At 39.8% G+C, this 23,462-nt stretch overlaps 1 protein-coding gene across 1 annotated transcript in view; it reads left to right on the top strand.

Moving 5' to 3' along the window:
- STT3B (STT3 oligosaccharyltransferase complex catalytic subunit B) overlaps positions 1 to 23,462 on the top strand; it is a 53,307-nt gene that overhangs the window by 21,125 nt on the left and 8,720 nt on the right. Inside the window, exons 4-12 of the mRNA XM_042475611.1 lie at positions 31 to 96; positions 2,358 to 2,457; positions 13,654 to 13,752; positions 15,202 to 15,348; positions 15,717 to 15,765; positions 17,154 to 17,308; positions 20,302 to 20,513; positions 20,951 to 21,138; positions 21,245 to 21,416. Coding sequence (XP_042331545.1) covers positions 31 to 96; positions 2,358 to 2,457; positions 13,654 to 13,752; positions 15,202 to 15,348; positions 15,717 to 15,765; positions 17,154 to 17,308; positions 20,302 to 20,513; positions 20,951 to 21,138; positions 21,245 to 21,416 — 1,188 coding nt within the window. The remainder of the gene's footprint in view (positions 1 to 30; positions 97 to 2,357; positions 2,458 to 13,653; positions 13,753 to 15,201; positions 15,349 to 15,716; positions 15,766 to 17,153; positions 17,309 to 20,301; positions 20,514 to 20,950; positions 21,139 to 21,244; positions 21,417 to 23,462) is intronic.

The raw sequence follows: 23,462 nt of genomic DNA on the forward strand, positions 1-23,462 counted from the left end.
ACTGTTGATAAAACTCAAACTAATCTTTAGGTGAAGTCTGTGAAAACTGGATCAGTCTTCTGGACCATATGCTGCTGCCTGTCATACTTCTACATGGTAAGAGATATCTCAAATGTATATACAGTTGGTTTGGAAATATATTATCCAACTGAATGAGATGTGCAAAATCTCATTCTTTATTGAATCATTACTTATTTCTGTTGCCATACGCAAACAATTTACTGGTATGCTAATATGGCAGATATTTTTATTAATTGCATGTTTTATATTGGAGGAAAATTGAAACAAGTACAGTCGACCCTCAGTATGCACAGGGGATCCATTTTGGACCCCACAGGGATATAACATCCGTGGATGCTCAAGTTCTGCTGTCCTGAATGGCGACACGTGCATGCAGCCACGCTGCCATTGGAGACAATGGAACTTAATGGTGGCACAGCCACATACACATGCCACCATTGGGAACAGCGCGGGCTTGCCATCCACAGATGCTTGAATCCCCTGATGGCAAGTCCACGAATACTGAGGGCTGACCGTATGTGTGCATTTGTTTAAAACAGCGGTTCTCAACCTGTAGGTCGTGACCTCTTTGGAGGTTGAACAACCCTTTCACAGGGATCGCCTAAGACCATCAGAAAACAGTAGTAAACTTACAGTTATAAAGTAGCAACGAAAATAATTTTATGATTGGGGGTCACCACAGCATGAGGAACCGTATTAAAGGGTTGTGGCATTAAGAAGGTTGAGAACCACTGGTTTAAATCCATGATTTTCCATTCCTTCTATTATGAATCTTTATGGCTTAAAACTATTTTCCATGTGGGAGGCATTAAAGATTTGTTACAGAGTTGTGGAACTATTTTTTTTTCTGAGCGTTGCATTTCCTAGCAGTGGTCAGGGTCAGGAAGCCCCAACCACTCTCTTCTCCTTTCCACCTAAAAAGCAAGACCTCCTGGGAGGAGCAGATTACTCCTGCCAGGTATTTGAACTTAACTCTTATAGAGAGCTTTTGATAATAGGCTAAGTACCCTAAATTATCCACATGTAGTCCTGGTGAAAAATGTCTTCAGTTTGGTATGCATTTATATTCACCTTCGGTGATGGTTGTTTTGAGTTTGCGTAGTCTTCCTCAATAATTATGTTGAGCATGTAACATAGAATACAAACAGAAAACATACAGCTCACATAAACAAATGTATACAAATTTCCCTTCTTCTAGGAATCTAAAATCAGCTGAGGATTTTGAAAGCAAACTCTTGCAGTCTGAGAGAAATGATAGATTTGTAAAATGCCCTTAAGTGGGGTATTACTTTTCTGCTAAGAGCACTCCTTTCCTACAACAGTTTGAGATTTTCTGATCAATTTCAGACATGTTTAGGACAACTACCGATTGACACTAGGTGTACAGGTCTTTTGGTATTTCTAGACTTCTTTTGATTTGATGATCACATTTCACTGAGTCACTGAAGTAAAGGGCTCGAAGTTCCAGTCCTCCTTCCCAGCACCCTCAGAAAGGGTCATTAACTATATTTTTATCCTACAGAAATAGTTTTCAGTCTTTTTACAGGCACTGTTAGAGGTTATTACTCAGTGAACAAGTTGAAAATGTTTCTTTGTTGAAGTTTGCCTTTAAACTTCAAGTTGCTTTATCTGGAAGATAGGTTTATCTCACTTGCCATATGTGACAAAGTCACTGATATGCTTAGTGTAGTGAACGCTTTCCTGCAAGTCTGTTCATCTTGGTTTATTTGCTGTAGAGATAACTGCTGAGTTCTTTCAGCCTAAGATTGTCAGAAATACATGAAACCACATTTCTGTTTGTAGGGAAAGCTGAAAATATATAAAATGTTAAGAATTACCTAATGTGTTGCATCCATTTAACCATAATGAGTTTGATCCAAATTTTAGGTTCATGCAGCAGGACTGGAAGCAGATTTCCCTGTCCTCTTCTTTCCATGGCAGCTTCTCCAGCCCCTGAAATGCAATATTGTCAGACGCCTGGCTATAGTGCTTAAAGTCACCTTCTGTGTGCAGAGTTTTTCCAAACATGGAAGACAGGTTCTTTATTCAATCAAGTGATTTGATTTAAATTCATGCAGCATATAATTTTTTCTAGATGCTATACAAAGATTTGTTTAAAATAATAAGGTAGTTTATGCCCACTGGCATAATATTTAAACATTCATTGAAAACTATTTTACACGCTACCTACTCTGCTTCCTGACAAGAATTTTTCTGTTCTGTGGATTTTTCATTTTAGCTTTTACACATTACATCTAGTAATTCATGCTGGTCAGCCTAAGTGTTTTAACTATTTACAAAATAACATTCTGCTGTGCTGTATTTATTTCTCACAGGTTTCTGCATGGGGTGGTTATGTTTTCATCATCAACCTTATTCCACTGCATGTATTTGTGCTACTATTGATGCAGAGATACAGCAGGAGGGTCTACATAGGTGAGTGTGTTTAGACTTACTGAAATTAGAGGAAAGTGTTTTGTTTCATTTTTCATTCTGAAATTACTTGGTTTCTCTGTTTAAATCAATTTTAGTGTATTGGTCCAAATAAAACAATCTAATAAAATGTGCAAAGTGGAATCCTAAATGACAGTTTAAATTTAATTGATGATAAGATGGGCTCGTGCAGAAATTTATTGAATTTTCTCAATGTTCCCAGTATGAAAAAGCAGTTGAAAGGGGCATGATCAGCCCATCCATCTCCACTTTAGAGCAGGTGGAGGAATTAAATAGGAAGCTATTTTTTTAATCATTTGTCAAAAATGCAGTATTTAGCTTTTATAGTTTGGAAATAGATAATGCTTATAAAGCAAAGAATGTTTCAACCTATAATTGTTTTTGTTTATAATTGTGTAATTAGTTTCTTACAAAGACTTTATTTGTGTTTCAAATAATATAAGATATAGTTCAAAAGAAACTTAAGTGATAGATGTAGGTCATCCTTCAGCTTCAGCACACCAGGTTTGCAGAGAAGCAGACAAGATCAGGAATAGATAATATCACTGAAAAGCATCTCTCGAGTTTGTTTTTTCAGTGTCTTGCTCGGAGTTTGAGATAGCAGAATTGCTTCCTTACCAGGAAGAAAATCAAAATAATTCTATAGTTGCAAAAGGTAATATGTTGAAGTACATTGTGTTCATTGTATATGTGTATGTAAAGGCCTTGTACACTACATTCCTTGTATTTGATATGTTAGAATAGTCAATCCTTTGAAAAGGTCAATGGACTTAGGAGTATATATGACACCTAACATTATAACACAAAAAAGAAAGGCCCTTGCTGCCAAGCCACTTATTCTCTATAATTATAAAAGAGAATGTCTGAGTGCCTCTAGCTGCTGTATCTCTTCAGGGCAATATGCTAGATGCTTCAAACCTTGACAGAATTTGATTTCAGTGAGTCTACCATGTTTTGGTCTAGCAGTTGAATTTCATCTTATGTCTTGAATACAGTCAGCTCCCCATATCCACATACTCTTTATCCTGGATTCAACAATCCACAGCATGAAAATATTAAAGAAAGATATGGATTCCTTGATTTTGCCATTTTCTATAAACGACACAATTCATTATGCCGACTTGAGCATCCACAGATTTTAGATGTTGATACCCATAGTTGGGGGGGGGGGAATCCTGGAACCAAGCCCCAGCAAATACCAGAGGCCCACTGTAACTCATTGTAAAGTTTTGTAAAGGATTAGAACGGAGCACTTCGCTTTCTGAAGCGCTGCTGCTAAGGTTCCGAGGCAGGAAAAAGGGGTGGGAGAATAGAAAAAGTCTAAGTCATTGTTGCTGGAGTTTTTAAAGGGGCTGTGGGAGAGAGTTTTCACTGTTGGTAAAAACAGATTAAATTTTATCAATTTTTAGCACAAAAAGTCTTAATTTACAATCAGAGATATCAAATACAAAAAAACAGAAGGAACAAAAAGAAAAAAAGTAGGAAAAAAAAGGCATACAACCAAAACACAGTACTTTTCTGACTCTCGCATCTTGACTGCTATGAAAAGAAAAATACAGTCGGCCCTTCTTATACAAGAATTGTTTATACATGGATTCAAGCATACACAGTTTGAAAATGCTCAAAAAAGTATAAATTTCAAATATCAAACCTTGATTTTCCCATTTTGCTATGTCATTATATTTAATGGGACTTGAGCATCCACGGATTTTGTTATACATGGGGGATTTTGGAACCAAACCCCAGCGTATAACAAGGGTCCACTGTGTGTATTTTTCTAGCATTAGAGATCCAACTAAATAATCCTACTAAAATTGTTAATAACCATAGCCACGGATTGTTACATTGTTAGATTTCTTATTGCACAAAAAACTGCATATACAGTTTCCAGTCTTTAAAAAAAAGTCTTCAGCTGATAAGATTTCTGAGGTTTAAAAAGGAGAATACCAATCTGGAGGTCTCATGGACCCCCTTGGGGTTACTGAGTATAAACATGAACAGTTATTTGTGCATATATGCAAAATAAGAAGGCACGAATATGACAAGTCCAATTATATGCATATACAAAGCTTGGTTACTGTTGGACATATAAATTAAAACAATAAATCAAAAGGACTCATGAAGAAGATGGTTTTGAAGAAGAATTTGAAGTGGGATGGGAGAACACCACATAGATTTTCAAGAAAAGTTCATATTTTGGCAGGAGCAAGGAAGAATGGATGGAGATGTTTAATGGAATAATAGGCATTTGGTTGTTGGTGGTGGAAGACTTTAGAACTAGAATTATGTATTGGGTCCTCCCCTTTAGATTTACAGTAATGGGTTAGTCAGGATAATGAATGAAGCAAATGTAAGCAAACATCTATTGGTTTCAAAGGACTACTTCCATTAAAATTATTAGGTGGTTTAATTTAGCTGACAGCCTTGCTCAGCATAATTTATAATTCACATAACTTTTTCAGAATGCATTTTTGAAGGAGAAAATGACTTATTTTATTGCTTTGGCAAATGGATGTAAGCAGACCATCTATTTTGACCCACTTGGCATCCATATCTGCAATGCTGACTATACTTCTGCTGACTGCTCGTGCATATTTGATGCAAAGTTATTGATGTTGACACCAGAATAAGTACTTTTGAATCACTTTAGGCTGCATCAATAGAAGTACTATTACTTCCCTTGATCTAGACACTATACTTCTATTGATGCAGCCTAAAATCGGGTTGGCCTAGTTAGCTGCCGCATCACACTGTTGACTCATGTTCAACTTGTGGTCTACGTGGACTCCCAGACCCCTTTCACATGTAGTCTCATTCAGCCAGATATCCATAATCCTATATCTGTGCATTTCATTTTTCCGTCCTAAGTGCAGTACCTTACATTTCTTCGTGTTGAAATTCATTTTGTTAGCTATGGCCCAGCTTTCTATTCAGATCATTTTGAATTTTGATCCTGTCCTCTGGGGTATTAGCTACTCCTCCTAGTTTGGTGTCATCTGCAAATTGGATAAGTATGCCTCAAATTCTGTCATCCAAGTCATTGATAAAGATGTTGAATAGCACTGGGCTCAGGACAGAGCTCTGTGGGACCCCACTGGTCACTTCTCTCCACCTAGCACCATGAGATCATAGAATCATAGAATCATAGAGTTGGAAGAGACCACTAGGGCCATCCAGTCCAACCCCCTGCCATGCAGGAAATCCAAATCAAAGCATCCCTGACAGATGGCCGTCCAGCCTCTGTTTAAAGACCTCCAAGGAAGGAGACTCTATCACCCTCCGAGGGAGTGCATTCCATTGTCGAACAGCCCTAACTGTCAGGAAGTTCCTCCTAATGTTCAGGTGGAATCTCTTTTCCTGCAGCTTGCATCCATTGTTCCGGGTCCTGTTCTCTGGAGCAGCAGAAAACAAGCTTGCTCCCTCTTCAATATGACATCCCTTCAAATATTTAAACAGGGCGATCATATCACCTCTTAACCTTCTTTTCTCCAGGCTAAACATCCCCAGCTCCCTAAGTCGTTCCTCATAGGGCATGGTAGATGCTATTCTACATCTCGCTGTAACATCTGAACATATAGTGAGACCTCAGTATCTGTGTGGGATCCTTTCTGGACACACACATATACCCCCCCCCCCTGCAAATACCATATCAATGGATGTTCAAATCCCGTTGTCCCATGCACATGGCTATACCACCATTAGGGACAGCCCCCATTGTTCCCAGTGGCGGTGTGTGCACATGGCCACACCACCATTAGGGACAACAGGACTTCAGGCAAGCCTCCATTGTCATTATTGGTGGTGTGGCCGTGTGTTTGCAAGTAGTTGTTCCAGGTCTCTGATATTTTCTGCTTGTAGTTATGTTGTTGTCTGCCAATCTCAGATTATTGATATTCTTTCCTCCTATCTTCACTGAAGGGCGTTACATAGCTTTTCATTATCTATGCAGTGGAAGGCTTTGCTATAGTCTATAAAGCACATGGTGATCTTCTTTTGGAATTCTTTGATACACTCCATTAGCCATCATATGTCTGCAGTGTGGTCCCTAGAAAAGATAAAGGTAAAGGTAGTCCCTTGACATGAATGTCTAGTCATAACCGACTGTAGGGAGCGGTGCTCATCTCTGTTAATGAGCCAAAGAGCCAGCGTTGTCTGAGGACTGCTATGTGGTATGACTGTGCCGAATGCTGTTACCTTTCCACCGAAGTGGTACTGTATCTATTTATCTACTTAATATTTGCATGCTTTCAAACTGCTAGGTTGACAGAACAGCTCGGACCATGAACTGCCAACCTTCTGATCGTCAGGATTGGCCAACGCATCCCTAGTATCTCTTCCTTTTTTGATCCCTGCTTATACCTCTGGGATTTGTTTCTCCACATATGGTTGGAGTCTGGTTGCAGAATGTTGAGCATACTTTTGCTTGCATGGGAAATTAATGCTATGGTCCTGTAGTTGCTGCAGTCTTTTGTGTCTCCTTTTTTTGTGAATTGGGATATATATTGAATATTTCCAGTCTGTTGGTCACTGTTTGTTTTCCATATTTGTTTCATATGTTGGTTAGCTCTAGACTAATTCCATCAGTGTGGATTGTATTCGAATGGTATATCATCTGTTCCTGGTGATTTATTTTTTCCCAATTCTCGATTGTTGCAGTTTTCACTATATCTTTTAGAACTTGGGGTTCATCTTCGTATGGTTCTTTGTTCCATGTAGCTTTCCTTTTCTTATATCTTCTGTATAACTCTTCTGTGTATGGCCTCCAACATTGTTTTATTTCTTCCTGGTGCTATAGATACAATCCATTAAATTTGAAGAGATCAAAACAAATCCAGGCCCCACCCACTGTCATCACATGATATCCAAATGGATTTCATATTTCAGTAGTGGTTTGAACTTGGATTCCTTTTGAGATTCCTTCCAGTTTAGTGGATTGGATGCAGCCCTAGTCATTAGATTAGTTAGAATCAATGAGACAGTAAATTGTATCTAATGTAAGTGCCCTTGATTTCAAACATGACTGTCTCCAGGTCTGGTTTTATGATTCTAGGAGCTTCGTGGACAGTTTAAGGATATCTGCTTTGCATTGTAAGTAGCATGTCTTCATGATCTCTGTGATTCACACACTACATTCTGCATCTACAGAGAGATACTCAAAAACCTCTATAGATAAGGTGAACATCAACATAATGTTGCTGAGCTTGTTTTTGTTGGCTATCTTAGATTTGTTCTAACTTCCATATCCTTCTTTCATTATCAACATTTTTGTCTCCCTTGAATTGTGAGCTCTTGATTTCATACACTGAAGTCTCCTGTTTACAGCTTCTAAGGCATTTTTCTAAAAAGTATATTCTGTGCTAACAATATACTGAGCTTAGGTGGGCATTCCTGCCATATGCTTAGGCAGTGAGGATATTGTTGAAAAGTACAGTCATTATCAGAACTTTACCACCACCCTCCAAAAAAAAACCTTAATGAAAGTCTCTGGTAAGGAAAAGTATATTTTGATCCTATCTTTAAACATTTCTACTTGACCATTTCCTCTCTTTCTCCCTTTAACTTTCATGTTACAAATTACAGTGAACACAAAAAGAAAGCAACATTTCAAACACATACTAGCATCAAAGGCAATTGTACCGTTAAAAAAAAAGAAAACACAGCAGGGATAACTAATTTTAAATGACAAAGAGAACATAATTCCACAGATTTCCTTGGGACCAAAGTGGTTTCATAGTGTCTGTTTTACTGTTGATATAATCAGTAAAAGGTAGCCATGCACTATAAACATTGTGCATTGTGCCTATATTTCTCTAGTCTGTATTTAGAGGGCAGCTTTTCCATGAATGTCAGGTCTCATGGATGGATTTCCCACCTTTTAAAGGAGAAACCTTAAGGACTTTTTTTCCTGCTTCACCACCACACATGAGCTGCAGTGCACATAAAAGAATAAGGTCTTTCTGTTGTAAGGACCTCCTGGCTTCACAGAATAATGATTATAGACTGATCTATGGGTCATAAGAGACAGTTTGATTAGTGACTGTACTGGTTTTGTGAAAATAGCTGTCTAAATGGTCTGAGAAACTGGTCATGACCCCCACAAATTCACACAGATACTAGGAGCCTTGCACTTCCTCCAACATTGACAGCTTAAGTTTTCATTAGTGTATTTCTGATTAACTGGAATAAAGTACAGTCGGCCCTTTCCTTACGCGGGGGATCCTTTCCGGACCCCCCTGTGTAAGGTAAATTCCGCCTATGCTCAAGACCCATTAGAAACAATGGGGCTCGTGCGCAGAGGGGCGCCACAAGCACGCGTGCCCATTCATTTGAATGGGGCGCACCGCCCCGCCGCTCCCCACAGCTTGAGCGTGTACGGCCAAGACCGCGTAAAGCACGCCCGCGTATAACGCAGATGCACTGTACCATCTGTGAATAATTTTAAACGAATGTTCTCAGGTTGCAAAGGAAATAGATATGAAGGGAGGTTTAGACCATAGCATGTGCCAGACAATTTCACTATTCACCACCACTAAGTCACTTTTCATGCACCCTTAAGGTTTTTATACAATATGTCAGTAAATCAAAATTTGAATTTAGGGATGAAATATTTTCTACAGTTTGTTACTTACAGTAATATCTTTATAGCAGCAATTACAGGGGTAACCCCCTTTGCAAGGTTCACTATCTACCCTTTACAGTATTGGTTCCTCTCTCACTTGAGATAACATGTGGATTCTCAGCACAGATGAATGGCTAAGCTTGAGGAGACACAAAACTTCTTGGTTAGAAGTGCTATCTTGGAACAGGATTTCCATGCTGAATTCCTCCAAGGCCATTTACAACAGGTTGTCAGTTGTACTTAGTTTCCAGAAAAGTCTCACTTTCATATGTACTTTGGATCAGTAGGGATCAAAAAGTTCCAAACTTTTAAAACGGCATCAGTTGGTTACATAATCTTAACTTTCCACAAATAATGTAACAGTAATGCATATGTGAATAAACAAGGGGAAGTGTACTTGATGTTACATCTAGAACTGACAGTGTTACTTTAGTAATGGTAAATTTCAAGGGGATTCTTCTACTAGCAATTCAGTTATCTTTCACAAGCATCAAAGTAGCAAACTCATTAAATCAATGGATGCCAGCTTTCCATAAGTGGCAACTGGCTCTAGAGGTGGTTACTACCAAATGGTTGGTAGGGTGCTGAAGATAGCGATCTCTTCATATCGCTGGAAAATTGTCCTGATTCAACTAACCGGCTAGAAGGAAACAATTAACTGATAGTGCTGACAAGGGCACTAAATCACCAGCACCCAGAGAGTGTCCTTGCCTGTGGGAATTATTCTAGAAAAGCCTGTTTGTCAAGGCTAAATGTGCCTATTCAGGTATCATCTGTGAGGTTGACACAGTCTAAAGGTCAAATAAACCAAGAAGTCAAGGGTCCAAATTGCAAGAGACTGGAAACAGGAATTCTGGCCAAGAAGCAGACGGGTTGCTTCCAGCACTAACCCTAAGCAGACTCAGGTCTTAGATGGGCTGACACCAGCTGGTTCTAACTAAAGCTTCTCTGTTGTTGCTTGGCAAACAATCTGACTAAACGTCGTGGGTCTGCTTTCCTCTCCCTACACTTTATCCTTGGACTTGGAGACTGTGCTGTCTTCCCAACTCTGTCCTTTTCCCCATCAGCAGCAAGTGAGTCCTATCTTTGTCCCACTGCTGGCTAAGGCTTCTCTCCAGCAGGGAGAGCTGCATGAAGCTGCTCTGCTTGTGCAAGTTGCTCTTTGTCTGGGAGGCTTGCCTAGGTCTCTTCTTCAGACTCCTCTTCTAGGTCCAGATCCTAGTCCATGACAGATGCTGGCTTTGCTCCAGGGAAAAGAGAACAGAGCATTATTTTATAGATGGTGGCCTTTACATGTGGATGAGCCCTAGATTCTGCATTTTTCTACGTGTTAACTATGTGGTGAAAATTTGAGATGAAGAATCCAAATACATCCAGAGCACCCTATGGTGATGAATACAACCTTGGTTGGCTGTCATTTTACATATTGGTGACTTGTTGAAGACTTCCTTTTCAGCCTGAATCCCTAACTCACCGGAGGGGTTGGTTCAGTGTCTGGATACTTAGTCAGTTTGGTTCACAGCATGGAGGATTTATCTTCAAATGTCTTGGAAGTTACAGTAGTAACACACAGACCCTCTGCTGCAAAATCACATTCAGCAAAGTGAGGGGGTCCTTTTTTTCTTAGAGGACCACAGTGCTTTCTCTTCCGGTATACACGAGTGACATTCTTGGTTTTCTGGCCTAGATAGGTTAAAAAGTCTCAACCTGTCCTCTCTTGAAGTGTGTTTGACTGCCATTTTGACTCATTTTTCCTCTCCCAGTTGAAGATCTTTTTTTAAAACATCCTCAAATTAAAGTGTTTCTAAGAAAAGACATGTTTTGGACCAGTTCATTTTGTTCCTCATGGGGGCAAATCGTTTGGCTTTTTTTGGAGATGGACAGGACATCAGCCTTCTACAATATAGAACTAAAGCCTTTAGAACCCTGACAACCTGTTGCTTGTTTTTTTTTTCTCTGCAATGAAGAAAAAGGAGTCACATATGTTCTCACAGGTGTTGAAGTGAGTGGCCATGATTTTATGCCTGGCTTATGAATTTGTGGGAGGAAAAAAACATTGCCAGGTGTGTTTAAAATATACTCTACCAGAATAGTAATAACTTCAGGTGCCTTAAGAACATTCACATGCATGATACTTTCAGGGCATTCACCTGATCATTGTAAGTTTCATCTGTCATTATAGCCTTAACGTCCATGGCACGACAGAGTATGCTTGGTGAGCTGTTCTTTCTTTTGAATCTCAGTGGTTTCTGACCCACTTTGAGTAAGTCTTTTCTGATTGTCTGTAGAGACTATAAAATTAAAATGGGTTGCTTATGTGTAAATGTGGTTCTTCAAGAGGTCCTCTTCAAATTCAACAACAGCAACAAATTTTCTCCGTTCTCTTTATCCTCCAAGTTCTGGCTGCCATGAAGCTGCATTAACTTTTCTACTTCATATTGTGTTTACAACAAAGCAAATTTTATTTTGAATGATGAAAAGTAACTGGATGCTGTTAGATCATATGTAAAATCTACATTTTGGTGCACTATTCCTAGTATTTCTCCCTCACTTGTATTAGCATTCAAAGATATAGCCATGTTAGTCTGTACCAACATACATAGGAATTTTTTAGCACCTTTGAGACTTAAGTGGGAAAAAGGGTATGTAGAAAAAGCATTTATAGAGTTAGTCGACTCCATCTGATACATATGATGCAGACTGGTTTTCCTATTACTCTCATAACTTTTTTTTAATCAGCATTTCCCCACACTTTAACTTTTCTGAAACTATATTCTAGAAATAGTGTCCTGAAACTGAGTGGTAAAAACTGAGAGAAATTACTGCTTAGTAGTTCTATATGCATTTCTGTTTCAGCATCCTGAGATAATGCAGCTAACACATGCTATGTGTTTGCTGCATTATCTCAGGATTATGAAATAGAAATGCACATGGAACTACAGTACTAAGCAGTAATTCTCAAACCTGAATCCCCAGAAGATTATGATGGACTACAATTTCCATCATTTGCACCCAGCATGCCACTGCTTTCCAAGGGAAACCACTGCTTTCCAAGGGTTAAGGCAAGAAGCTCTGTTGCCATTTAGTTTTTAACTGAAGCATGAGAACCAGCAATGCTTTTCTACTGCTGAAATACCCCAAGGCCTTTTCTCTGAAACTGTCAGCTACTGTTAATTGATCCCACTCTAAAGTCTGAGAAAAAGAGATCCAGTGTCCATGTTACATTCAAGTCAACTAGAAATGCTGTTCAGTTATGCAACCTAGGACCAGGCTGGTGTTCTTTTTTCATGTAATGAAGTATTCACTGCAATAGGAAATTGGTAAATTTAAAACCTCATTTGCAGAGGGCATATGGAAAACAAGAAAAAGCTGCTTAATCTCCCCACCACCACTATCACCACTTTTTCTCTAAACTAGTTCTAAGCAGCATTTTCTTGTCCAGGTATTTTAAAAAAGCAATTTGAGGGAGAGAGAGAGAGAGAAAAGAAGTAACAGGGCAAACACAAAAGAACCACCAGCAGCAATGTTTGGCATATTGATGTTGAATATAAGGTCTGGAATCTTGTTTGCTGGTGAATATTTTGTTCAATCCTCTGTTGACTTCTTTGTAACAGGAAACTCTGTTGTTTCATAATTTCGTTAAAAGGGAGGAGCCTTGTTTCAAAAGAGTTGGGGGGGGGGACTATTCATAAAGCCATTGTTGTGAAAGACAAGTTACTGAATTGCAAAGAAAGGAAGAGAGGGTCTGTATTTCCTTCGGATTTAAAAATGCAGTCTAAAAACAATACCAAAAGACACTAGTTGCTGTTAAATACCAGAGGATGGCAGTGTTGCTATAACTTGGTGGCAGTGTGAATTGTAAAATAAAGTCAGGGTTGACATTTTGATGTAAATCTTCATTTAGATTAGTATAGGGACCCAAAACTGGGATGCAAAGGGGACAAATTATGTAAAAAGAGATGTAGTTGGTTATTCTATCCATCAGCTGTTTCTAGCATATCAAGGAGTCTAGCATCTGGGATGTTAACAAATGTGTGTCTTATATTCAGGAAAGAAATTCATTAAATTTAATTATGAACTGCAGTAAATAAAACTGCTTGTGGATGTGAAACCATACTGAATGTCTCCCACATTTATATGTAAAGATGTTAGAGGTATCAGTTATACTAACAGTTTCATTTTGAATATTTCATGCTTCACTATAAGTATGTATTTTTAGCCAGCTCTAACATGCCAGTGTCATACACACCTTTCTTGAAGGATCTGAGATGGAAAAAAATAGTTGACACGCTGTTATATATAATAATTGTTACACAAGCTTAGTGAGCTCTGTTTACATCATTTTTGTTAGAACCAGGTAGGGTTTTTGAAACCGTTTTGAAAAAAATAAATAGCAAAAAATTGGCTTTCAAACGCCTCTTGTCTTATGAAATTGTATTACTTTTAACATGGTAATACATATCTTCCTCTTAATTATAGATAAATTCCTTTTTCTTCTGAACCTGATTTCAATATCTCTGCATAATAGTCATTTCCCTTTGTTTTGTTTTTATTCACAGCATATAGCACTTTCTATATAGTGGGTTTAATATTATCCATGCAGATCCCTTTTGTAGGATTTCAGCCAATTAGAACAAGTGAGCACATGGCAGCTGCAGGTAAGAAAAAACAGTTTACTTTGTTGAAAACATACACGGTATGGATGTTGTTAATTCTGTATCACAGTCCAACAATCACTAGAACTCTGGGCTGGTAATGCAGCATATTAATTCTGAGCTTTTGACTGTTTGTAACATTGGACATTCTAATACCAAATGCAGCTTATCTGAATTATCTTGGCTACCTGCTATAGAGCATTTCATAAATTATATATAAATGGTTCCACAAGACACATGAGTTTGATTTTTGTTTAGAAAGCCGAGTATGATGTCCGTGATGCATGAAATGATAGGTAGTTAAAATTGGGAACTCCAGTATGATTCCTGTTAAGTACTGTACCACCTGCAGATTCTTCTATGGTGCTTGTCGGTGTCCCTTACATTTTCCATGTGTGTATAATGGATGAGTGCAGCACATGGTTGTGAACTATTTAGGAAAAGTTCAGTAGAAGGGGTGTGGAGCATATATTTTTAAGAAATAATTCAGTAATGACAGTGGGGCATGTATATTTTTGAGACTTGATTCAAAGGACTATGGATTCTTATTTGCTTGCAGTGTGTGGTGTGTGTTTTAGATGTGATTTGAAGTCATCCTCCATATTGGAGAAAATCCATTTGACGCTAAGTTTAGAGGTGATTTGGGGAAATAATTGGCTTGCATTTCTATGAAATGGGTGTTCTGTTGGAATCAAAAATATGAATTAAAAGAAATAGTTTCATTCTTTGGGTTCAGCTCTCACTTCTGCTTTGTATTCCAGTTCTTGGGGATTTTTTCTTGTAGCTTTACCAGTTTATCTTTCTGGGAAGTGAGTGTGTTCTGATTTGCCACAGCTACCAAGCAATCATTTTAAATAAGGCAGTCTGCCCACAGCCATTTTGTAATTCCATGGCATCTTCTCAAAATCCCAGATGTGTTCAAGAGTTGGAGTCCTTTGGATTAGAGCAGTGGTTTCCAAACATTGGTCCTCCGAATACTTTGGACCTCAGATCCCAGAATTCCTAACTTTTGACCATGCTAGCTGGGGCTTCTGGGAATTGAAGTCCAAAATACCTGTAAGACCAAGGTTTGGGAATCACTGCTTTAGAGGCTATTATATATATATATTAGGCCCATTGCATTGGCAAGCTAACGATCCATGGATTGGACAATCTGCAGGTGACCATGCCCCATGTTATTCAATAGCGGTGTACACCCAGAGCGTTCCCACCCCATTGAATAATATGAGGTTTGGGCATCTGCCTTTCTCCCCATCTGTGGGAAGCAGGGAAGGCAAAACAGGGATGGAAAGGGTCCGCTGTATTTCCTTTCTCTTCCTGTAATCAACAGCTCCTCAAAATCCCTATGATGTAAGCAAGTTAATTGAGAGCAAGCATTGAAAGCAACCAGGTTTAGAACAAGTCTTGAAATACTGTTTGAAAATTTAAAGTTTTCCTCTTGGTTTTAACTAGGTGTCTTTGCACTGCTCCAGGCATATGCCTTCCTGCAATATATGAGAGATAGACTAACAAAGCAAGAATTTCAGACATTGTTCTTCTTGGGTATATCATTAGCTGCTGGAGTTGTATTCTTGAGTGTCATCTACTTAACATATACAGGTAAATAATATTAAATGAATTATTTTTGTAGTCATATGGAACTATTCCTCAAAGAGGTATTGAGGAATTCACTAAATGTAGTATGTCTTTTAGGCAGTACAGTGGCTCAGTATAAATGGGTATGAGTGCTGCCTTACATCAGGCTCCTTGTTTGTACAAGTATCACACTGATATGGGAAGTGCCTTTCATTCTTCTGTTATAAACCATTTTAAAAAGGGCTTTTAAAAATTACTTCAAGTTTAGTGTTCACTTACTGTAAATTTTCATGTCATATATATATAAAAAGACAATATCCATCCATACCTTTATAGAAATTCATAGAGGTGGTTCCTGATAGACTATGCAAGGCTGTCTTTTATATTTTCAGGTTACATTGCACCATGGAGTGGCAGGTTTTATTCACTATGGGACACTGGGTAAGTAGAATCCTACTTATAAGAGGATATCCTACTTATAAGATTATAAGAAACAATATCAAATACTCTTGAGGCTGTGCTGAATGGGTAAAAAGTTTGATTTACTCCATACATAACACTAATCCATAGCTTGGTGTTATGGGGATGACCAGGCAATAACATTGGGATTACACATTCTCTCCATCCTTTTGTATGCCAGGGAACAAATGTAAAGGTTCCATTTGTGATTTGGAATGAGCTACATTTCTGATTTGTTTAAGTCAGTTATTTGAGTCATTGGTCTAATATTCTGGTTTAAGGATTGACTGTAGTTCAACTTAGTCACAGTTTCCTTAATTTGAATTTAAAGGTGAACCCTAGTTATTCCAGATAACATGTGGAAACTTTAAACCTCTGTTCACATCTGAATCAATTTGGGAGGCTAGTTGTAATACTACAAGAGGGATATATGTGATGTTGGGGCTTTCTAGACGGCCCTTTGGGACGTCCGGAGGACGTCCCATTTTAAAAAAGGGGCGTCTCTTTTAGACGCCCCTGGGCCTCGTACGGACTCCGTCCGTACAAGATGGCGCCGGCCTTTCTACATGGCCGGCGCCATCTTTACGCATCGGACGCACAGCGTCCAGACGCATCGCGCCGCTGCTGACGTAGCGAGCGCGCCCCTGGCGCCTCGCTACGTCGCAAACGCGACGCAAAAAGAAGCTCCATTTTGGAGCTTCTTTTTTCGGTCCGCGCGGGAGTCGGGCCGTCTATAGGCTCCGGCTCCCCCGCGGACCTTCTGGCGGCGGCGGCAGACCGCCGCAAAGCGGCGGTGTGTACCCCGCCGTTGTAAATGTTGGTGGACTCCACTTCTCATCTGCTCCCAGCCATCAAGCCAGGAACAGTGGGAATTGACATCCAATAACTTCACGGGGGCATGGGTTACCCTCCATGTTCTATACTGTGTTTTAGTGTTAAATTGAAACTAGTGCTAAGCCTGCAAGACTAGGTCTTATGAAGAAAGGTGTTGGGTACGTTTAACCTGAAAAAGAGATTATTTAATGGAGGCTGTATAGATATCTTCAGATATTTGAAGGGTTAATATACAGATGAGGATGCAATAGTCTTGTTTGACGGTCCAAAGAATAGAACATGAACCACTGAGTTCAAATTTTAAGAATGAATATGTCAGTTAAATTTTAGGAAGAGCATCCTGAAGGTACAAGTCAACAGTCTCAAAAATTCTCATAAAAACAATAATAGTTATTATTTTACATATTTATAATGCTTTAAAGGTGTTGCATTTTTTTTAATTATTCAATTGAAAACTGTTTAGTAGGTCTCAGTTGTAGCACCTGTAGTAGTTTCATCACTTCAAAATAATTTGAACTGATTTTTTTTTAAACAAGGTATGCGAAAATTCACATCCCGATCATTGCCTCAGTGTCTGAACATCAGCCTACAACATGGGTTTCCTTCTTTTTTGATCTACATATTCTCGTGTGTACTTTCCCAGCAGGGCTATGGTTCTGTATCAAAAACATCAATGATGAAAGAGTCTTTGGTAAGAAATAACTAACTTTTCAACATTATGTTAGCTTGAATTGAAATGCTGATATCCTTGTTATAGTAAGTTAATTACAGTGTTTCATCAAACATATTTCCTAGTGAGAATAATATTGGCTTTACATGATGCCAATTTGTGGAGGCATATGAACTTCCCATGGGACATATTTCATAGAATGCTCATCCTGCGGATACCTTGCTTACTTAGGCTTTCCCAACCTGGTTCCATCTATGCATTTTGGACTCCAGTATCTATCAGGCCCAGCTAGCATGACTGATGGTAGGGAAGAAGCCAAATCATCTGGAAAACACCACATTGGAGAAGGCTACCTAGAAAGATGGAAAATACAGGTGCAGGTTGACAGAATATGGCCCTACAATCTGATTCTTCTTCATGTTCTCTGTGACCCACAGTAATGGCTTAACTGTGCCTCCCCAATGCATAATTTGGAACTTCAGGAGCTATTACTTAAAACTTTTCAGTGGAAGTCCCACTCACCCTCATACAGCTGTCCATCAATCTTTCCACCTAAGCCCTCAGTTCCTTTTTGGCTGCCAAACTTTTCTTGATTTTGTTTCTTCTCTTGATTTCATTTCTTGGACTATGTGAACCCTTTGACTTGGTTCTTCTCGTTTACTTTGATCTGAACCACAGCTTGAAAACATTCCAGAAAAAACTGGGCCCTCCTTATCTGTGGACTTGCCATGCGCGGATTCAAGCATTTGCAGACAGCAAGACTGCACTGTCCCCAATGGTGACACATGCATGAAGCCTTGCCACCATTGCGGACAATGGGACAAGTCCTTCCTCCTTCCTTCTTCTGTGAGGCTTCCCTGGACTTAGCTTTGGGAGTGGAGGCTGGAGCCCCGTCAGCCACAGGGAGCCAGTGCTGGCACAGGGGCTTGTGGTTGGGGGCGGAGGCTCCAAGACTCAAGCCCCTGTGCCAGCTCCCTGCAGCCGATGAGGCTCCAGCCTCCTCCCCAAAGCCAAGCCCAGGGCAGAAGCCTCGCAGGGAGAGGAGGGAGGGGCATCCTTCTTACCCTCCTTCCTTTTATCCCTCCTTCCTCCTCGTGCGAGGCTTCTGCCCTGGGCTTGGCTTCGGGGGAAGAGGCTGGAGCTCCATCAGCCACAGGGAGACAGCACAGAGGCTTGGGTCTAGGAGCCCCCACTCCCAATCCTTAGCCCTTGTGCTGGCACTGACTCCCTTTGGCCAACAGGGCTCCATCCTCCTTCCCCAAGGCTAAGCCCAGGGAAGCCTCACGAGGGGAGGGGAAGGGAGGAAGGAAGGACCGAACGAACGAACGAGGGAGCGAGGACTTGTCCCATTGTCTCCAATGGCAGTGTGGCTGCATACATGTGCCACCATGGGGGTCAATGGAACTTGAGCATCCATAAATTTTGGTATCCATTGGGGGTCTGGATTGGTTCCCTCGCAGATACTGAGGGACAACTTTACATTGAGGCCTGACATTCATACTGCTGGAACTGTAGTCTTGTCACACGGATTCAGTCTCTAGAGGTGGAATCAGTTGCTACACAGTTTAAACACAACAGAAGAAGAGGACCAAAGCGAAGAATTTGAACTGTTCTTGGAACATGAAGCCTGCCCTTCTTTCCGATCTGCATCAGATGTTCTTCTCCCATTGCTTCATCATCACCAAGAAAGACTTGGGATTGTGTCGTATCCTGGACATCCAAAGCCTCAACTTTTATATCCAACCAAGACATTTCAGGAAGGTGATTGGTTTGCCATGCTGGATTTGAAGGATGTGTATTTTCATATTTCAATCTGTCTGCCCCACAGACATTACTTCTGTTTCACAGTGGGAAGATGTACATACCAGTTTCAAGCCTTGCCCTTTAGCCTTTGCACTTCTTCACAGGTGTTCACTAAATGTGTGGCTGCCTGGCTTTGTCAACAGGGATTCATTCTTTTTCTGTATGACTGGCTGGCTGTTAGACATGCAAGAGAGTAAGTCATTTCAAACATCATTTCACCATGCAACTTTTGGATTCTTTAGGTCTCATAGAATTGCAAGGAGTCTCACTTAGAGCCATCTCAAAGAATATGATTCATTGGAGCCATCATAGACTCACATGCCCAAGGCACTTTTCTGCTATATGACAGGAACTAAGCCCTTCAGAAGTCCACCCTTCACTAGTTGAAGAATCAAAGAGGCATGGCCAAAAATATTCAAATCTTACTAAGTTACATGGCATCAACTTCATCAGTAACCCTGCATGTAAAGTTCGGGATGGGATCTTTGCAGACTTGGTTCCTCTCATGTTTCAGTCATTTGACAGATACTCCCAACATCTGGGTAATGATAACACCTAGCGTACATCTCTCTGAAGTGATGGATGGATTCCACTCATGTAGAGAGCAGCATACCCTGTCTTCATCTGTAACCGAAGGCAGTGGTCACCACACATCCCTCCATGGACGGTTGGGGAGCTCATCTGGACAACCTCTCCATCAGGGTATGATGAGCATTTGAGGAAAAGACCTTCCATATCAACACACTAGAAATGTTAGCAGTGGAGAAGGCATTTCATGCATTCAAGACACTTCTTTGTGGCATTACACCTTGCTAAATAAGAGGCTGTGTTCATAGTAGGTTGCTGTACCCAGTCTTTTGGATAAACATCCCAACCTCACTGCTTATCCATCAGGATCCCCTGACCAAACAGAGGTCTGGAGGATCTTCTGTGGTGATGTGTGAGTGGCAGAGTCTCTTCTTACAAGCTCATTTGCAAGTGTTAGGATCCAGCTTGTAGAAGACCTAGATTATGTTTCCAGGAAGTGATGTGATTTAATTCAGTAAGGGTGGCAATTCTTTTTGATAAATGCCTTGGGAAGCAAACTTCATAGTTTGCTGTTTATGTAATTGTTCGATTTAATTCTGCATCAACAGTAAAACTATAATCGTTGTGTTTTTTTTTATCTCAAATGCCTGATAGTAAAGTTGTCTGACTTTGCTTCTCTACAGTGGCTTTGTATGCAATCAGTGCTGTATACTTTGCTGGAGTGATGGTTCGTCTGATGTTAACTTTGACTCCAGTAGTCTGTATGCTGTCAGCAATTGCTTTCTCCAATGTTTTTGAGCACTATTTGGGTGATGATATGAAGAGAGAGAATCCACCAGTAGAAGATAGCAGTGATGAGGATGATAAAAGAAATCCAGGAAATCTTTATGATAAGGTGAGACTTGAAGATCTTCATAGTGTCTGTCTTTGATTTTTGAAAAATCAAATCAAATAATGCATGTCAGAATCAAATTAAGAGATGTCAGAATCAGAAAAGTGTTTTTTCAAACTTTGCAGATAACCTAGCAAATACTAACTTAGGACAAATTCTAACCATCTCTTTCATTAACTGTTCTTTAGAAAACATCTTTCACTTGAATTTATCAACTGCTACTGTGCTAGTAAAAAAAACAACCACTAGAGGACAACTTTGCGCCTCTGTAGCAAATAAGCTTATAAATGTCTGGCAGTGTAAAGTTTGGGGGATATTTGTAAGTTTGGCTTCCAGAAACAAAGTTGCTTATGCTTTTATTGGCAACAATAGGAATTGTAACATCTGAAATTTGTATTAAGCTGAAAGGGCCAAAAATTTTCATTTCTTTCTTTGTTCAGGCAGGTAAAGTGAGGAAACACATATCTGAACAAGAAAAAACTGAAGAAGGCCTTGGGCCCAATATCAAGAGTATTGTTACAATGTTGATGCTAATGCTGTTGATGATGTTTGCCGTCCACTGTACATGGGTAACTAGCAATGCCTACTCGAGTCCTAGTGTCGTACTAGCCTCTTACAATCATGATGGGTAAGACTCACAGTTTGGTGTGCCTGTTAATGTTAATTTGTAACATAATTCATCTCTTCCAAACTGTAATACTTTCATTTTCCATTGACTCTTATTTGTGTTGTAGCACTCGGAACATTTTGGATGACTTCAGGGAAGCATACTATTGGCTCAGACAAAACACAGACGAGCATGCCAGAGTAATGTCTTGGTGGGATTATGGCTATCAAATAGCAGGAATGGCAAATCGAACCACGCTCGTTGACAATAATACTTGGAATAACAGCCACATAGCCTTGGTATGTGTGGTAATACTGTCAGAAAGTTTGATTTTACTTCTGTAATTTTTTTTATGTGTATCATGCTCTGCAAGAAATTGTGCTCAAGGTGACTAACAGTAGCAAAATGCAAGTTAGTACAGATTACATTGAGGGAAGCATCACATAACAAATTTGTTTAAAACACAGTCAGCAGCCAAGATGTAAAGCCCCTTCAAGAACAGGGCAGCTTATTTGCCAAAGATCTACCTGAATGGTTGAAGAAGCAGAAGCTAAAAAGGCCAATGCGAATCTAGGCTGTATCACTAGAAGTATAGTGTCTAGATCAGTGGTCCCCAAACTGTGCCTTTTAATAGATTTTGAACTTCAGCTCCCAGAATCTCAGACAACATGGCTGAGGCTTCTGGGAGCTGAAGTCCAAAATCTCTTAAAGGGCACAGTATGGGGATCACTGGTATAGAGCAAGGGAAGGAATAGTGCCACTCTATTCTGGTTTGATCAGGCCTTACCTGGAATATTGTGTCTTGTTCTGGGCACCACAATTCAAAAAGGATGTTGAGAAGCTGGAGTGTATCCAGAGGAGGGCTGCCAAAATAGTGAAAGGTCTGGAAACCATGCCCTATGTGGAGAGACTTAAAAGAGCTGGGTATGTTTAGCCTGGAGAAGAGACAGTTAAGAGGTGATATGATAGCTCTGTTTAAATATTTGATGGGGTGTCATAAGAGGATGGAGCAAGTTTTTTTTTCTACTGTCCAGAGAATAGCACCCGAAACAGTGGGTGCATGCTACAGGGAAAGAGATTCCACCTCAGCATTAGGAGGAACTTCCTGACAGTAAGAGCTGTTCAACAGTGGAACACACTCTCCCTTGGAGTGTGGTGGCGGTCTTCTTCTTTGGAGGTTTTTAAACATAGGCTGGATGACTATCTGTTGGGGATGTTTTGATTGTGGGTTCCTGCATGGCAGGGGGGTTGGACTGGATGGTCCTTGTGGTATCTTCCAACTCTATGATTTTTAGAGCAAGAGGAAGGGAGTCAACCTAGTCTTCCTTAGCCTGGATTTCTAAAGCATGGGATTAGCCATCAAGAAAGCCTTCTCTCACACCTTCACCAAATGTGCCTTGGGTTGTAGTAGAACTGAGAGGAAGGTGTCCTCTGAAAACTAAAACTTAGGCATGCTTTTATAAGAGAATGTGTTTGTTTGTTTTTAAATAGCCTTGTCCCAAGTCATATAGATCATTACAAATCATACTCAGCATTTGTGCTCAGAAACAGACTGATAGCCAAGGAAGCTGCTGGAACAAAAGAATCACATATTTTGAAAAGAAAACAATCCTGCTCCCCAGCTCTGCCACACTGAAGTATAAGTGGGACAAGGCAGACTCCCAAAAACCACTGTACCTTGCTTGAGTCTGAGGCTCATGGCTTTACAGCGAACCATAGTACATTATGATACTTGAACTCGCCCAGAATGTAATGTGAGCTTGATTCACAGTCTTTAAGTTGTGGCTCCTGTGTATGTGCATGGATTAAATCCATTTCACACTGGAGGTCCCAGATTATTTTCTTTCCCCGGGTTAGAATATATGAATTGAAAGATGCTGAAACCTGTCACCATGTCAAGTACTTAAATAAATAGATTACATACATTATATTGTTAGAACTACACTTTTGGATTTAGTTGCTTGTAACTTAAAACTTTTGTAGTTGAAATGTCATTTTAAATTTTTTACTGTAGGTTAACATTCTGACTATTGGGGGAGGGATTTGAGATGGAAGGACTGCGTTATTTTGCTGTTGGGTGCATTAAGCAAGTATCATGAAATAAAAATCCAGATTTAAGACTTTACCCTATTTTAGAACTGTCTAATCCTTTTATTGATCATTTAACTCTGTGCAGACAACCTGAAGCTTGAGGAGTAATAGAGTTTTAAATAAATGTATGTCTGACTGTATTTGCTGTCCCAGGCAGTAGCTGGCTAGATGGAAGTTGAACTATTTCCTCACATACGTCTAATACACTTTTTAAATTTTTGTACTAATGTTACTTTTTAAGCAAATATTAATCA

The sequence above is a fragment of the Sceloporus undulatus genome, chromosome 6 (assembly GCF_019175285.1).
Source record: "Sceloporus undulatus isolate JIND9_A2432 ecotype Alabama chromosome 6, SceUnd_v1.1, whole genome shotgun sequence".
Classification (NCBI taxonomy): domain Eukaryota; kingdom Metazoa; phylum Chordata; class Lepidosauria; order Squamata; family Phrynosomatidae; genus Sceloporus; species Sceloporus undulatus.